Below are 18,177 nucleotides of genomic sequence, written 5' to 3'. Positions count from 1 at the left end.
AACTGGACTGAAAAGAAAGTCCTACTTTAGTAGCGCAGTATATATACGCACTATGAACAAATAGTCCCATTAGTGGTGCGGTAGCCAAATTCCTACGCGGAACTAGGACTTGTTCGTACATGTCGAGCGGTACGTTTGAACTGGGTCTGAGGGGTATGGCAGCCTGGCACCAAGGTCTCGACCAATAGTAGAATGGAGACTATTATGGGATGTTCAGTAGGCTAGAATGGATATTCAATGCATATTGTACAAGGAATATACAAGGGATATCAGGGAATATTAGAGAATATACAAATACAATTAAATATATATATATAAATAAATATATATATTCGGTTTAATCTGGCCCTTCACAACAAATACTATTATGCAAACAGATGGCGTTGGATATATATCTTATATATATAAACAATATACAAGTTATACAAAATAATAAACGCAGACTTTCGGTGTTAATCTGGACCTTCAGAACAGCCGCCCCCTAATTAGTCCGCACCTAATTAGTAAATAAAATGTGGGGCACAGATTAATATTAGGGGTTAAGTCAACTTCTCCATAATGTGCTATGGGGAGTTAGAAATAATCTATAAGGTCAGTGGGTTATCGTCGTTGTCGGGGGGGGGGGTCAGGGAACGCAGGCAGCTCTATCAACTTGGCTACTGGTCTGGGGTAGGTCTGCCCTTGGACGATGACTTTTGCCGCTCTGACCTTCCCATCTGAACCGTTAATCACTTTGCTCACACGGCCGGCCGGCCACGTAGCTCGGGGTGGTGACTGGTCTATTATCATCACGACGGTACCCACGGTCAGGTTGTCCCTGTCTTTAACCCACTTCTGACCGGCTGGAAGGGAGGGTAGGTAGCGTAGGAGGAAGCGGGCCCAAGACTGGTCGGTCAGTACCTGGCTGTGTCTCCACATTCTCCGTCCGTTCATCCCGTCCTGTCCGCACACCGTCTGAGAAAGGGCAGGGTCCGGCCGCCCCATCAAGAGGTAGTTTGGGGTGATGGGTTCGATGTCAGCTACGTCGCTTGGGGCGTAGCTGAGGGGCTTGGAGTTCAGAACTCCCTCTTCTTGAGCCCACAATTCCCTCACCAGCATCTTCGCCCGGGTGGTGTAGGGGAGGATACACCCCATTGGGTCGTACTGGCTGGCGAGTGTTCGGTAAACACTCAGCCGAGTGGTCAGTCTAGTCGTGGACGTCTCCTGATCCGTCCTCAGAGGTGTGTGTCGGTAGTGAAGCGAGTCTGTCTTGAAGCGCCAGACGAGGCCCAGGGTCATCTCTTGCGCTTCGCCTGGGGTGTGCGCCATCCAGGTCTCGCTGCTCGCGGCCTTGTTCTCTGGAGGGAGGTGCCGGAGAACTTGAGGGTCGCTACTGGCCCACTGTCGGAGGTCGAATCCACCGTTGGCTAAAGAAGCCCGTAGCTTCATTAGGATGCTCTCTGCTTCTTCTGGCATGGATACGCTCTGTAGGCAGTGGTGCGTCGCTCCCTTAGACACATGCAGAGTGGGCATCCCGTCCCGCCTCAAGAGTGGGGTTGCGCAGTGTTTCGCAGTAAGCGGCGTCCTGCGTGTGTATAGCCTTACCCCACTGATTCATTTCGGCGGGGGTCAGTTTCTTGTATGCGTCGCACCGTGACTGCCAGTGTCCGCTGCGGCAGTAAGTACACCAGGGGGGGGGGGCCAATGGATCTTCTGTAAAGGGGGGTAAATAATCTTCTGTTGTGACTAGGGATGGGTACCGAATTCGTTACTTTTGAGGTACCGAACCGAAACACGTCGGTACTACAGAGTATCGAATCAAGTGAGAAACCGAAAAAAAAAAAAAATTATAATTTTTTTTGTAACTTTTTTTTAACTTTTTTTTTTAAACTTTTTTCTTTTCATGTCAACGTTCACACGCACAATATATGCTTACCTATGATTTGACTTGATTCAACAACAAAGCAGTCGGAGCAATGACAAGCCGAAAACTGTCGAAATTGTAGTTATTTGAAGTTTGGATTTTTTTTTACGACTGAGGTAGGTAAATTAAATTTCTTGAGACTAAAGTACCCGAAAAAAGGTACCGTTGGGTACCGGTATCGGTTCACAGGTACCGGTACCGGTATCTGTTCAAATGTGAAAGGTACCCATCCCTAGTTGTGACACCGACTCTGCCTGGTACATCACTGTGATGGGCCTACTTTGGTCTTCTGTTGGGCGCTTGTTGCTCTCGTGCAGTGCTTCGAGGTGGGCGCCGTCACACTTGCCACACTTCTTCTTAAGGCGGCATTCTGCTGCCATGTGGCCGCGCGCGCAGCGGCGTTTATCTTTAATCCACTGACTTACTTCGGCGGTGGTCAGTCTCTTGAATGCGTCGCACTGTGACAGCCAGTGTTCACTGTCGCAGTATTGACGGGCAATCTTCCATTTTTCCTTGGCGGGGGGGTTGTGACTCGTCTGCCGTGATACCGCCTCGGCCTGGTGCATCACGGTGATGGGCCTGCTTTGGTCTTTAAACTTTCTCGGTCCCTCTTTAATGTTCGAGCCACCCCATGCGAAGGTGTCAATTCTTAGGCTGCTAATCTCCCTGGCTAGGAAGTCAGCAAGGTCCAGGAGTGACTGTTCTGGGCCATTCGGGTCACGGTAGTTTCTTTGCCGCCGAAAACGTTCTTGGCGGAATGGGGGGAGCTTCTCTAATATACGCTCCACGTTGGAGTTGGCGTACAACTCGTACATCCCCTGGTCTCGTTGGGACCCGAGCATCCCTACTAGGGACTGTACCTTGACGGATAGGTCGTCCAGGGCTCGATTGTCTCTAGCCGGGGGGAGACGTTCAATCTCACGTATCTCCTGAATGACATAGTCCCATGTACGTCCGTAACGTGCGTCGAGGGCAACCAGGGCATCAGAATAGGGAGTTTGTGAATTGGAGTATGCCAGCGCTATGTTTGACTCGTCCTGTACTCCGGACATAATTGTCTCTAGGCACATGCGCAGCTCGGTATACTGCGCTCGGTCTTCTCTTGTGAAGTCTGGGAATGTGGGTGTCCCAATGTAGTGTGCCATGGATGGCTGCGACACTGACTCACGTGGGGGGAGAGGCATCCGTGGCGAGTCTCCCTGTACGTTGGGTCGTTGGTTCGTGCTGGGCGGGAAACAGGGGCTTGGTTTCCAGGCACTATTCCTTGGTGCCGTCTGGGGCTCGAACTGCCCACTTTTGGGGGTTCATAACGCAGCGTGTCGGGACTGAGACCGGGGCTGCGCTGAGCCTCCTGGTCTGAGATGGGGTAGTGCGGGTGGGCTTTCTGTCCTCCCTCGTCCTCCGTCAGGCTTTGTAGTCGCTCGGCTAGCTGCTCTGCAACGTAAGCAGGTTCTTCCCGTAGACGGGAGGGGAAGGCGCCCTCGACCCGTGTCGTGATGATCTCCGGGAGCTCCGGGTGGAAGAGTGGGGTGTCACCCTCTGGAGCGCTTGCTCCATCATTTGTGCTTGTAGGCGGTCTCGCTGCGCATTGGCGCGGTCTCGCTCCATCTCGCGCTGCGCATTGGCGCGGTCTCGCTCCATGGTTTCTTGAGCCTGGAGGCGCCTCTCTTCCAGTCTGAGATGTATCGCGGCGTCAGCCTGGAGGCGACTCTCTTCCAGTCTGAGATGTTCGCGCTCACTCTCTCGTTGCGCCTGGAGGCGGTCACGCTCACCCTGGAGGCGGTCTCTTTCCACTCTGGAATGTTCACGCTCACTCTCTTGTTGCGCCTGGAGGCGGTCACGCTCACCCTGGAGGCGGTCTCTTTCCGCTGAAGCAGTTAGCGTGGTGATCAGGACTTGCGCTAGCCTCTGGTCGGCATCGCTTGGGGATGACGCTGATAATGGTGATTTGGAGTTGGCAGGGCTTGGCGGTGACCTGGTCTCCTTACGCGCTCCGAGGTCCATCTCGGGGGCGCTGTACTTTGTCTTCTCCCGCGCTCCGAGGTCCACCTCGGGGGCGCGGTGCTCTTTACTCTGGTGCTCTCCGAGGTCCATCTCGGGGGCGCATTCTTTACCTTCTTGCGCTCCGAGGTCCATCTCGGGGGCGCATTCTTTACCTTCTTGCGCTCCGAGGTCCATCTCGGGGGCGCATTCTTTACCTTCTTGCGCTCCGAGGTCCATCTCGGGGGCGCGGTATTCTATGGGCATAGTCAAGTCATGTCCCGCTTGTCCCCCCCCCGTGAGCTAAGTCAGTTTCACTTAAACTAGCTTGGGTCTCTACCGGTGTGGTTGACGGGTCGATAAGGTTGGGCATACTTGAGCTACTAATGTTATCCTTGCTTAACGTCCTCGTAGATAAGCTAGGAGGTAAATCTACAGCGTAGTTCTCCAAGTGGGGAGGGGGCTGACGCTGGCGCCTAGGGCGCTCTAATGGGGGAGAGCCGATTGGAGAGTGTCCGCCGCTGGCCATATTATTACTAATATGATTATTATTACTGATACCCTCCGGCTCGAAGGACCAATTTTAGCTAAGGGGCTACACAACCCGGACTGTATTAAAGATTGTTTAGATTAAACCACTACTAAAGAATATTAATAGCCAGACAGTATAGTTAGACAAAATGGCGGACACTCAATTGACTGCGCGGGGACAAGGATACCTGGTTTATAAGCATTTTAATAGTCATAGCAACATACATCTGAATTATCACGGTTAGCCTTTAATAATAGAATGTCAGGGTATCTGTGTGTAGGTTTTTTTTTTAGATAACAGGTATTATGGGTATATCTTATATAAAACAACTAACTAAAAGGTGATCTCATTGGATGTGCCCTGACAATTAATGCTTGTATATCTTATCGTGTGTTGTCATGTTTGTTTATATGTTTGTTTAAAAAATAATAAAAAAATAAAATACAAAAAAGAATGTCAGGGTATCAAAGTCAGCGGTAATGAATAGTTCCTAGGTTACGGATACTCGACCGGAGCTCTGCAGGGAGTGAGGAGAAACGAGGCGACACTGGGAAAAGCAAGGGTAGCTGGAGACGATGGTTTCCCTCTGGAGCTCCAAGCTCCGGAGGAATTGTAGACTGGTCGGATAATCCTGTCGTCGCTGGAAGAAAAGGGGTCTCGTACGGAACCGGTCCTTGTAATCCTAGCGCCCGATGGCAGGGTTAATAGCTATTAATCCAAAAGCCCGTTGGCATAGATGGTAGCTAGCTAGCTTCGTTTGTACTGGAAGCTAACCCGCAGACGGTCTTCAATGAGTAGTTATATCCAAACGCCGCTGGGTTTAACTATACGTTTCTCCACGTTACTTCGCTTACACAAGTCACTATACTGCGCCAATAATAGCTCTACAATATTATAGTCGTATCTAAGTAGCCATTAGCTATCTGTAACGATACACTGCTTGTAGGTCTGTGTACAACTGTACCGGACGTATCACGCTCTCGCTCTGCTGCTTCTCCTGTTCTGCTACTGCCGACTATGCGGCTGCTTGCACCGTCTACAATATATACTCAGACTGATCCCTATGGGGCTCAGCCGATTTACCTGTCCAGAATCAATGCGCCTGCTATGGGCAAGTCTGAACTTGTCTGAACATGTCTAGAACCATGTCTGGGGGGCTCGTTACTGGCGCCTCCAATGTCAAGGGTGAGACCCAATGAGGCGAGTGAAGAATACTATTATGCAAACAGATGGCGTTGGATATATATCTTATATATATAAACAATATACAAGTTATACAAAATAATAAACGCAGACTTTCAGTGTTAATCTGGACCTTCAGAACAACTATTGTACTATTACAACAAATTGATAAAAGCAAAAGCAATACATACATGATACATACAAACACATATATGTATATACACACATACACACAAACACGCTCGCACATACAAATAAAAAGAAACCAAAACATAGAATTTGGTTCGAGAAGGGGTCGAAAGAAGCAGTGCTTATCTAGTCCTGCCCCTTCCTCACATCACACAATTTACAGATTCTTGCTCTCTATATCTATAGTAAATGATAAAAAAAAGAAAAAAACTGAGAAAAAATGAAAGCAGTATTTGCAAGGAATGGAATATGTCATAATCATAAGTAACGGTACTACTCTAGATTTTCCTCTTTCATGTATTTGTTTTAAGAATGTTTGTTTATAACTGCTTTTACATTTTGTAATATCTAAACAAATTTTTAACGTCTCATGCAGGCTGTTCCAAAGTGACACCCCACAGACCGAGATGCCCATATAGCCTATATCATGCACCAGCTTATATAACCTATATCATGCACCAGCTTATATAACCTATATCATGCACCACAAGACAAGCTTATTTTTGGACTGGGCACCGTGTCTGCGACCCCTGCCTACAGAGTATTGCCTAACTTCTGTTCCACAACAGTCATCTTTTGTACTCAATGTATGTGAGAGTTCAACAGTGCTAGGGCTGTCCCCGACTAAGAATTTGGATAGTCGACTATGATTGGCCGAAATGTTTGTATCATTCCATTTGGGCTGTGGGGGGTGCTTAATGTCTGAAGGAGTCGACTGAAGGCTTCTTGTCCTCTGCAAAAGCATGCAATTGGTCCACTGATGGATACATCTTGATATTTGTCTAGTCTAGTGTGTTCATTAGATGGGTGAAATCCTCTTTCAGTGCCTCTGTGCCTGTTTTCTTAGGCAGCTAGCCTCTGGTATGCGTGCCATTAGCGTTAGCCACGCTTCTAGGCTTCTTTTCTTTTGGAAAGAATAATTTTTTTTTTAATAAATAATATATATATATTTTTTGTATTCGACTAAGCGGTTTCGATCGATTAGTCGACTATTCGACGAATAGGGGTCAGCCCTAAACAGTGCACACTCTGTATAGACCACCGCAACACTTCCGGTATTCTGAAATCATGGGAATGGGCTTTAGGCCGTTATTGAAAATAAGAACTTGTTCTTAATTAACCTGCCTATTCAAATAAAGGTTTGATGATGATGAGAGAGAGTGGGGGGAAAAAATGAATGAATGTGGATGCCAGCCTTGACATTAGCCGTAGCTACAACCACTTAATGTCAAGGCTCTCATCCACATTCATTAATTTTCTCCCCCACTCTCTCTCCCATGAGCTCAATGTAACGCGGAAGTGCAGTGGTCTATTGCCACCTAGTGGTTGCTCACTTTACTTGCCTTGCTCGCTTTCACATATAGTTTTGGTGGACTCGGTGCGGTTCTGGGGGTGAAGTTGCAACATTGTTGCATTCTTCATTTGGTTCGCCTGCATTCACATAGAAATCTGTCAGGCGGACCGAGACCTTCTGAACAATGTCACGCGGTCGAAAAGGGCGCTTGTCTATTGGACAGTGTGTGTGGCTGCGATCCTGTGTGTGCGCGCACGCGCGTGTGTGTGTGTCTGTGTGTGGACTGCGGAGCCCTCCAGATCAGCGGAGCCGAGTTTTGACATGGCATTGATCCATTGTTCTATTGAAGCACATTACCACCATCCTCTCGCTAAACAACTTGTAGACCACGGTGTTTTTATGAGTGCCCACAAGTAGCTGTTTTATTAATAATATAATAAGCCGCGCTCGGTAATAATAATAAGCCGCGTTTTTTCTTCCTTCTTCCCAAGATGCACAGATATATAGATAGATAGAGAGATTAGATGCAGTGTGCTTGTTTTGCAGTGAGTGCTGCGAGCAGTGGTAATAATAATCACTTCCTATATTTGGTTCGCGTTTGGTTCGATGAAGCCGAACCGAGACAGACGTTTTCAGGCGGACCAGAGTTCGACTGTTTGGTCCGCGAACCGAGTTCGACGCGCATTCACACAGACCCGAAAAACCGGACTATCGAATTCTGGTCCGAAAGTCCGGACCAAACAGCCCCTGTGTGAAAGCGACCTTAGAAACAAATGAGTAAATATAGCCATAGTATCTCATTGCATTATCACTGCAGACATCTTGGTAGGCAAACAACAGAATGCTGAAAGTCATTAACCCTTTCGGGTATTTTAGTTTTTTGTTGGTATTCTAGTATTCCATAGCTTGCATTGTCCAGCAGTAGCCATTGTTAGATCATCATGTTCTGTTTTCAAAATTCCCTTGTGTGAGATTGCTCACCTGAAAGAGTTAAATTACTTGATCAGTGAGCTATGTTTAAATTTTGTATTATTTTGTATTGTGCCATATTGGTATTGAAACCTTTATTTATACTCGGGTGAGCATTACAAAACTGCTGAGTGTACAACCAGATACAACAATGTGCAGTGCAATCAGTTAAAACTGTTACAGCATGAATCATAGAGAAATTAAATTAGACATTTAAATTCCGTAAAGGAAGGAAGAACTTCCAACTTTAACTTGGACTGAATGTCATTCCAGGACTTTGGGGATGCATAAGATAATGCTGTCCTGCCGAGTCCTGTACTAGTCTGTGGTACTTTAAATGTGATCCAGTTAATAGATCGTGTTTGATGGGCTGGAGCATTCCTGTCCAACAGGGCAGCTATATACGGTGGCTGTTTGCCAGTCAATGTTTGACAGTCATATTACAAATAAGTACATATATAATTACATATTACATTTCTTTTTACTTTGAATGTTTTCAGATTTTTTTTTGAACCCAGGGCATGGGAGGCAAGTGCCTTTACCTCAAGACGACCAAGACACGCCTTTCTGATAGCCTCGCCCAAACCCTAACCTTAACCACACTGTTACCTTAAACTAACTATAACCTTAACCAGAACCCTAACTTTCTATCTTAACCATAACCATTAAACGTTGAAACGAACCATCATCATAGTATTGCTGTGTTAGGGTGGGTGGGTAGCTTAATCCAGTCGTGAAAGCACTCGCCACAATCATTGTTGGTTCGACTCCCGGTCGAAGTGATTTGTTTTGTAGTTTTGCAGATACAAAACGTAAATATATTATTTATGGCTATAATATAACATACATTATGCACCCTTTTTCCTGTGGTCGATTTGTACTTTTAGTACACGTTTTCTGTGTTATTTTTCACACAAAAAATGGAATAGGTTTTTTTATGCCTCTTGTTATTGATTTGGGGAGTTGTAAGACTTGATGCTTTCTTGTTGGGATATAATACTTTTATCTGTTTGTGTGTCTCTTCTTTCAGCTTTAATAAAGTCTGACCTGCGGAGACAGAAGGCAAACCAGCTGGCCAAAGAGGCAGTAAGTATCAGAAAGCCAGCATAGGCCAGTGGGTTGAAGGTGCTTTAAAGGTGCAAAAAAACATGTTATAAATTATTATATCATATATATCAATATATGTATTGATAAACTACCATACTAGCAGGCTCTGCAGATGTCAACAAATCTGTGTTGACAATGATTTATGTATCACAAACAGTACTGTATTTGTATATCTTGTATGTCATAAATGTATAGATGTAGCAGTACTGTCTATCTGTATGTCATATATGTATAGATGTAGCAGTACTGTCTATCTGTATGTCGTGTGTGTCATATATGTTATGATGAATTGAAAATGGGGGACCCTGATGTAAACAAGAGGAACGTCTTTCTCTGGTCTGCATCCCCTTATTAACAATTGTATTGAGCTGTACTGTACTGTACCCATTCTGCAATCTGTTAATAAAGTTTGCAATCAATCAATACTGAGATATTTTGAATTGTATTTGGTTATTGTCCTTCACCAGACACTGATGGTCACATGGGAAAACGTTTTTAGATTTGTCTTTCAGTTTCCCTATAAAGGAATGAGACTCGTCTTGTCTCTGGTGAAGGACATTAGCCAACTGAAACACAATGAGACATGTCTCTGGTGAAGGACATTAGCCAACTGAAACACAATGAGACATGTCTCTGGTGAAAGACATTAGCCAACTGAAACACAATGAGACATATCTCTGGTGAAGGACATTAGCCAACTGAAACACAATGAGACATGTCTCTGGTGAAGGACATTAGCCAACTGAAACACAATGAGACATGTCTCTGGTGAAGGACATTAGCCAACTGAAACACAATGAGACATGTCTCTGGTGAAGGACATTAGCCAACTGAAACACAATGAGACATGTCTCTGGTGAAGGACATTAGCCAACTGAAACACAATGAGACATGTCTCTGGTGAAGGACATTAGCCAACTGAAATGTCAGAATGTCCAAGTATCCCTTTTTACATCCTCAGCAATACTCAATTAGAGGCCAAAATAATTACCACAATTATTTGGATTGCATGAAACTGAATGAGCTGAAATTCAATTCATATATTTATTCTAAGTTGTACATAGATATTGGCCTGTCTATCCTAACTGAGTACCAGTGACTATATGGTGCATGGCTCATAACGTTTGCATGCATCTCCTTCTGTACAATTGACCTTGTGTCTTTCGTTGGTCCAAAAATAACCTTGTCTTGTGGTGCATGAGTCACGTATCTGTATTTAATGTTTACAGCCATTCTGTCTGTCCATATGTCCTCTATATAGAATGACTTTGATACAAGGACATCATTTATTCCTCTTAACGTTGGTAGGTGGAGACATGTCTTTCCTCTAGCCTACATCTTCACAAACATTCTGGTCGGTGGAGACATTACCTCTAGCCTACACCGTCACAAACACATGTCTGGTAGGTGGAGACATTACCTCTAGCCTACACCGTCACAAACGCATGTCTGGTAGGTGGAGACATTACCTCTAGCCTACACCGTCACAAACATGTCTGGTAGGTGGAGACATTACCTCTAGCCTACACCGTCACAAACATGTCTGGTAGGTGGAGACATTACCTCTAGCCTACACCGTCACAAACACATGTCTGGTAGGTGGAGACATTACCTCTAGCCTACACCGTCACAAACAATCTGGTAGGTGGAGACATTACCTCTAGCCTACACTGTCACAAACATTCTGGTAGGTGGAGACATTACCTCTAGCCTACACCGTCACAAACATTCTGGTAGGTGGAGACATTACCTCTAGCCTACACCGTCACAACTCATCACAAGTGTGGTGTTTTATCAATGTTTTCACTTTTTAAGCATTACTTTGGGTGAAGGATGTTTGCTCTGAGGGAGAGAATTAAAACATGAATACACGTTTCCATGCCACCTTTTATAGAAAATGTGATTTTTATCTTTGAATTCTGTGTGCTAAATACATTTTGTTCTATTTCAGCCATGAATACCCTAATGTTAGTCGTTCAATCTTTGGTAACATTGCTTTGGGTGAAATTAGTTTATTCACGCAGTTAAAGTGCAGTAGAAGTGGGAACATGGAGAACAAATTAAGATGTTATTCTGATAAGAAAATTTGGTTTTCTAGACCTTCAAATGCTAAACATACTCTACATCACGAGTTCCCAACATTTCTTCACAGATGACCCCATTTTGAGGCTGGATTCTTGCCACCCCAGCATTTAAAATACGTGAAAATGTGGTTTCTTTCACAGTGAAGGACAATGATATTTACTGTAATTGACTGCAAAGATATCCCGTTTTTATAGAAAAATTGTTCCATCATCGGCATCTTATAGGCAAAAACTCTACTTCCGAAACCAAACCACACTCGCATATTTTGGGGAGAGACTCCGGGGACGTTCTGGGTGAAGGCGAGTGTACGGACTGGTCATCTGACATTGCGTGCTTTCATCCAGAGATTCGTCCCTTCAGAGACTTCAGACACCAAATTGCGCCGCATCCCAAAATATTATTGTTCACAAACGGGTCCAGAGGCAAGCTGCATGGCTTTCATGGTGGCTTCTATGTAAACAGCGCCCCCAAGTGTGGAACACTTGCATTACACCCAAATCAGCCAAAGCAATGGTACCATAGGGGTTTGGCCAGACCAGGAGAGTCGCTGACTGTATGCCTGGCCCAATGAAATGGGGCTCCAAAAGCTCTGGGGTGAAGTTACTGTCACGTGCTGCTGACACAGGATACGTTTCATTCCCCACCTCCAATGCTAACCATTAGTAAAGCATGGACCGGGGGTTAATTGAATTAAGTTATTTTTGTTTCTTTCAGCAATTGATATAGTCTGCATGGGATGGAGATGGGCAGGGTTTGCAGTTAACCAAATAACAAGAAGTTGTAATCCTTCAGATGGATAATAGACCCAGATGGTTAGGTGGGAGTATTTTATAGTACATTACTACATTCATAGTTAAGACGGTAGAGGTTGTGTACTTATGGGTGATATTATAAGGATTGGGATCGATTCTACACATTTTATTGCACAAATAAAATAAAAATAGCAAATAGCAATTCATTACAGATCTTATAAGACATCCCCAAGATCAGCTTCCTGTGAGAGTGATTTCACTCCAGACCACCTCCAACCCCTGAACCAGTAGTGATCCCCAGCTGTCATTCTAGGCGGAGGCACAGATGTCGGGACAGGACTACGGAGCCGCGGCCTTAATCACCCGGCCGCAGACTCCGCCTCCAAAAGGTTGATCAACTAACCCCTTCAAAAAAATCTCCCCAAATCTTAGCACGACTTGCACATGGGCAAAGGTAGGGACACTGTGGCAGAGCGCCCACCAATCACCACACGCTTTCTTGATCATCATCATCACTCCACCCACACCCGTCACTCACACCTGTCACACATCACTTCTTCATCTTTAAAGGATAATTATGATTATTATCAAGCTAGACCCCCCCCCCCCCCCCCCCCCCCCAATTCTTCAATCATCTGGTATTGTATCGATTGATTCCAACTTTAATTGCAATTAACACTTTGGGTGCCGGAAAACGCTTTCCAGCGTCATTCCCGGCCATGCTCAAGTTGCCGAAGGACGCTTTACAGCGTCTTTAATATCAATATTTCAAAAATCTGTGATCGGATTCATATTTCCCCTCCGCTGGCCTGAGATCCACCAGGAGGACCCACTGAGCTCTCTGGCGGTTCAGGAGCGCCATCTGGTGGCCGATCGGCGCAATCGCCAAACAGGAAGTGCTGTGGAGGTTGTGCTGGTCGGCCATATTACTTCCGGGCACTCGGTTTGGCTCCCGGCACTCTGGCTCGTCACAATATATAGCGATCCATTGCCAATAACTCGATAAACAACATGATTTGGACGTATATACCATTATACAACCTGGAAATGGACCGGGTAAATCGACATCCCATAATGGTAAAATTTCTACTCTACGCTGATCGCCCAACGGCGCGAGGAGATTGGGGTGAGTTTTAGCGTGTAAAATTACCGTCTTCGATACTAACTGCTATGATCAACATTTGACCCACATTAGATGATTGGTATAACGCTGCCCACGGAATTATAAACGCCCCCTAGCCCATCCGGTCAACATCAGATGACGTGTAGTAACTTCTAGAAGTACGTCTAGTTGGAATTTTTTATATCGCGCCGATTGCCATAAAACTGTATTGCATCATCAATATAATGCATTTGGGGCTATATATCACGTTCTGGAGAAAGAGATGAAAACATACTTATACATTAGACCATACTTTAGTATGAATATGTGAATGAAAAAGTTTAACGTTGCTACACAATGAACAATACATATAGGACTTTGAATGGGCCCTAATAATGGCAATGTAGCAATAGAATTTGAAAAGTTATAGCCATGCAAAGAAGGGGTACTTCTCCATAGACAAATAGAGCTGGCAATCTATGGTATATCATGAATTTAACCCATGGCACCCAAAGTGTTAAAAATAATAGTAATACAGTAGTAGACTAATATAGCGCTTTTCTAAGCACTTTGATGCTTTACATAGCAGAGTAAAACAAACAAATAAAAAAACATTTATAAAATCAACTAGGCAGTAAAAACACAATCTGTGCTTGTTGATTGTGAAACATTTTATTTACCGCAATCCAATCGGGAAGCCATGCAACTGACGAAAAAGTCTTCAAATGCAGCCAAATATGTATTTTTGAACTCCCAAATATCATATATTATGTTTTTTTTGTGGCATCATTTGTCTGTCTTTCACAATGGTTTCCCCCATTGGATTCACAGCTGGGAGAGCTTCAACCTGAGCACCAAGGAAAACGCAGCCTGCTCAAATGTGGTTGAATTAAACTATGATAAACTGCACTTTAGTCCATAACTAAAAAGACAAATCTGGAATCTACACACCGAATACTGCCAGATGATAGAAAAATAGGATCTAGGTTGAAAACAACTGGAATTATACTTTAAAATATCTAAAATCTTTTTGTTCCTCTTATTATTATTAATGATAATAATAATAAATAAGATTTATATAGTGTCTTTTGCTCTTGATCTTTCACACTTGAGACTTTCCATAATTTGACGCATACTAACTATCAGTTATATTGACCAATCATTTAACTAGAATGACAACAGTTCATCTGAAGGGAAATATGTGTAAAGCAGAAATGTGTGGAGGCCCATGTGTGAAGTACTTTCCATGTGTGCAGTGCATTCATATTTTCCTTCCAGAGAAGTACCTACATATCACAGCATGAGACTAAGGCCCTGACTACACGTATATGGATATTTTTCAAAGCGGATATTTTATTTGATGAAAAATAGCCGTTATGTATTCCCAGAGTATGCGGCTCCAGAGCCGCAGGTTACCGACCCCGGCTCTAGACGATATGTTTAACATGGTTACACGGATCCACTGAAACGGATATTTAAAAGAAATCTTCACTTTAATGCATTTTCGAAAGTCTGTTAGTTTATTTTACCGAAAATGCCGTTTACATGTTGATTTAAAGGCCCAAACGTAGAGGAAAATGTGCGTTTTGCAAAATATCCATACTCGTGTGGACAGGGCCAACATGTTAAAGCCTGCCCTGCATCAAGCTAATTAGACCTAGGAGCAGGCGCGGCTGTGCACCTGTTGCACATTGAGGTATTCAGTGTGCACGCAGGTTAAGGCCTAGTACACCAGGTATTCAGTGTGCACGCAGGTTAAGACCTAGTACACCAGGTATTCAGTGTGCACGCAGGTTAAGGCCTAGTACACCAGGTATTCAGTGTGCACGCAGGTTAAGGCCTATACAAGTATTCAGTGTGCACGCAGGTTAAGGCCTATACAAGTATTCAGTGTGCACGCAGGTTAAGGCCTATACAAGTATTCAGTGTGCACGCAGGTTAAGACCTATACAAGTATTCAGTGTGCACGCAGGTTAAGACCTATACAAGTATTCAGTGTGCACGCAGGTTAAGACCTATACAAGTATTCAATGTGCACGCAGGTTAAGACCTATACAAGTATTCAGTGTGCACGCAGGTTAAGACCTATACAAGTATTCAATGTGCACGCAGGTTAAGACCTATACAAGTATTCAATGTGCACGCAGGTTAAGACCTATACAAGTATTCAGTGTGCACGCAGGTTAAGACCTATACAAGTATTCAATGTGCACGCAGGTTAAGACCTATACAAGTATTCAATGTGCACGCAGGTTAAGACCTATACAAGTATTCAGTGTGCACGCAGGTTAAGACCTATACAAGTATTCAGTGTGCACGCAGGTTAAGACCTATACAAGTATTCAATGTGCACGCAGGTTAAGACCTATACAAGTATTCAGTGTGCACGCAGGTTAAGACCTATACAAGTATTCAATGTGCACGCAGGTTAAGACCTATAAAAGTATTCAATGTGCACGCAGGTTAAGACCTATACAAGTATTCAGTGTGCACGCAGGTTAAGACCTATACAAGTATTCAATGTGCACGCAGGTTAAGACCTATACAAGTATTCAATGTGCACGCAGGTTAAGACCTATACAAGTATTCAATGTGCACGCAGGTTAAGACCTATACAAGTATTCAATGTGCGCGCAGGTTAAGGCCTAGTACACAGGTATTTCTGAAACCAAGGTTTTTCCTCTTGTCCACACCAAGTGTTTTAGAAAATCTCTCCATCCACCAACGGTGCAAAAACCTTAAAATGAAATGACCCGATGCTGACTGCAGAGAAAATACATATCCGTATATATATGTGTATGATGGGGCCATAAGTCATGATGTCAGCGTTTTTCATAAGCTCTTTGTCGCCCATCTTGTATTTAATTGTTTTTACTTTTCTGGATCATCTCCACCCGGGGAGGGGTTATGAAAAAGGCCCGGTTTCAGTGTCCTAAAACAGTTTGTTTGACGAAAGGTCAGACCGCATAGAAAAAGCTGTGGTTTCAAAAATACCTGTGTGTGTGTGCGCGCGTGTGTGTTGACTCATGTGTGCGGCCACACCCACTCCCATGGTCCAATCAGCTTGACCCAGGGCAGGTGTGGCTGCTTCATGCCCACACCTGCATTTATGTATTGATGTGCTTTTATCAGCTTTTGATGCGTTTGTGCTCCAGTCATTTATCTGTTGTCTTATTTATTTTGACAGTTGAGTATGTATCATTATGTTATAAATAAGCGTCTTCTGTAACCTACAATTTAAGTGTCAAGCTAGTACGAGTCTTGAAGCAGAAGAGGCTGTAGATGCATATTATATAACATGCTGGAGTTAAATTCTAGCGCTTATTAGAAAACAGAGTTCATATGCCCTTTGTGGACTGGATGTAAACAACATACTGAGGCAGCTGGTCATTGACTTACGGTCAGACAGATAACGCTGTGAAGCAACAGTAAATAATTCAAATGTTGAAGTCCAGATTCCACTGGTTGTGTGAGTGCATAACCCAAATGACGCCGCAGGATTTAAACTTACCTTTATAAATAAATCATATTACCTTACTGGAACAAGAGTTGTGGGTCGGCATGTCCACCAAGATCCAGTTGATCCACTTACATTTTCCAAGATCCATTTGATACAGTAGTACCATGTGTTTCTGACACATGTCGTAAATATTGTGGGTGGGGGTAATTATTAGAGATTGATCCTTACAAATTGAAAGTCTAGACCTAGGGCGATGTATCTTTTATATCCGGCTTGCGGCTACAGGATTTACAATTTGAATGCACCCAGGTATGGTAGGTATCCAAATGTTTTTATCAAAGGGAAAATGAGCTCAAATGAAAACAAAGTTCCCAAATATTTGGTAATGCGATCGGAAAGATTTGGTTGTTTAGGTAGGCATAACATTGTATTAATATAATTATTTTGCTATTTTTGGCTGCTATTATTTTTAACTAACATGGCTGTTTTGATTGACAGGGACCTTTGGATAATGAACATGGAAACACCCCTGCTGCACCTGTAGTTCTTAAGGAAGCCAAGTTTTAGAGAAGGACACACACGCACACACACACACACACACACACACACACAAGCATTGGAATTCAAGCAGCATTTCTTTATTTTATTTTAAAATGTGAAGCAAAATGAAGAGACACAATCAGGATGTGTTTACACCCACTGCCCTTCAAAATGATAGTCTAAGTGTTGCTAATTGAAAGAAAACAACAACAAAAAAACACTTGTATTATATATTTGTATTATTTGTCAAACCTTTGGAAGTGTTTAGCATCATTAATGATTACAGTTCTAAATCTTCTGCACAATTTTCATATTTTACAGTGCATTTAATTGCATTTCTACTGTATGTTGAATTTCAAGATGTTTTTGTAGTCTTGAGTATAATTTAAATGTTATACTGGAGTAAAACAAAACATTTCATTGCCTTTAACCGTTTTGTCTATATATTGAGCAATACATTCATATTTGCACAAAGGGATAATAAAGGGATAATACTTGACTTGACAAATGTATAGCCTATAGAAAACATGTATTTGATTGTAAAATATACAACATTAATTTCTGACAAAAAGACAAATGATGAATGGATTATTTTCCATGCAGTTTTCTTGTCGCACTACTTTTGGTAAAGAGTATAGGATTATTTTGTATGCAGTTTTCTTGTCGCACACATTTTGGTAAGAGTATTTCTTTTTAATTGTGTATGAAATGATTTTGAATCCATCCGCACAGTTGGCTAACACTTGAGATAACACATTGCTAAAATATAGTTAATTGTGTCCATTGATCATATTGTTTAACAAAGAATGTATACTTTTGTTGTAATAAAAAAAAACATTTTCTAATGTTACTTCCCTTCATTTAGTAGTACTTTACCTTTTGTGTTTATATAATGGTGATCCTATATTTCTGTTATATGTAGTTCAACTTTGATTCCACTTACCTCATATTTAGCATTATGATATATGGTCATAATAGTGTTGTATGCACCACACAGGAAAACATTAAACTGTTTTAACGCAACACCCACGCTCAAACAAACGGGTTTCACCTTTTGTTTGTATCAACAATGTATTGAGCCG

General features: G+C 43.3%; 1 protein-coding gene across 1 annotated transcript in view; it reads left to right on the top strand.

Moving 5' to 3' along the window:
- flvcr2b (FLVCR choline and putative heme transporter 2b) overlaps window positions 1-17,862 on the top strand; it is a 160,765-nt gene extending 142,903 nt beyond the window's left edge. The window contains exons 9-11 of the mRNA XM_084313820.1: window positions 9,080-9,135; window positions 12,307-12,447; window positions 17,054-17,862. Coding sequence (XP_084169946.1) covers window positions 9,080-9,135; window positions 12,307-12,387 — 137 coding nt within the window. The 3' untranslated portion in view covers window positions 12,388-12,447; window positions 17,054-17,862. The remainder of the gene's footprint in view (window positions 1-9,079; window positions 9,136-12,306; window positions 12,448-17,053) is intronic.
- Window positions 17,863-18,177: the final 315 nt, after the last annotated feature.

This window comes from Notolepis coatsorum (genome assembly GCF_963971535.1).
Source record: "Notolepis coatsorum genome assembly, chromosome: 5".
Classification (NCBI taxonomy): Eukaryota; Metazoa; Chordata; class Actinopteri; order Aulopiformes; family Paralepididae; genus Notolepis; species Notolepis coatsorum.
This window is presented reverse-complemented; position numbering and strand designations above follow the sequence as displayed.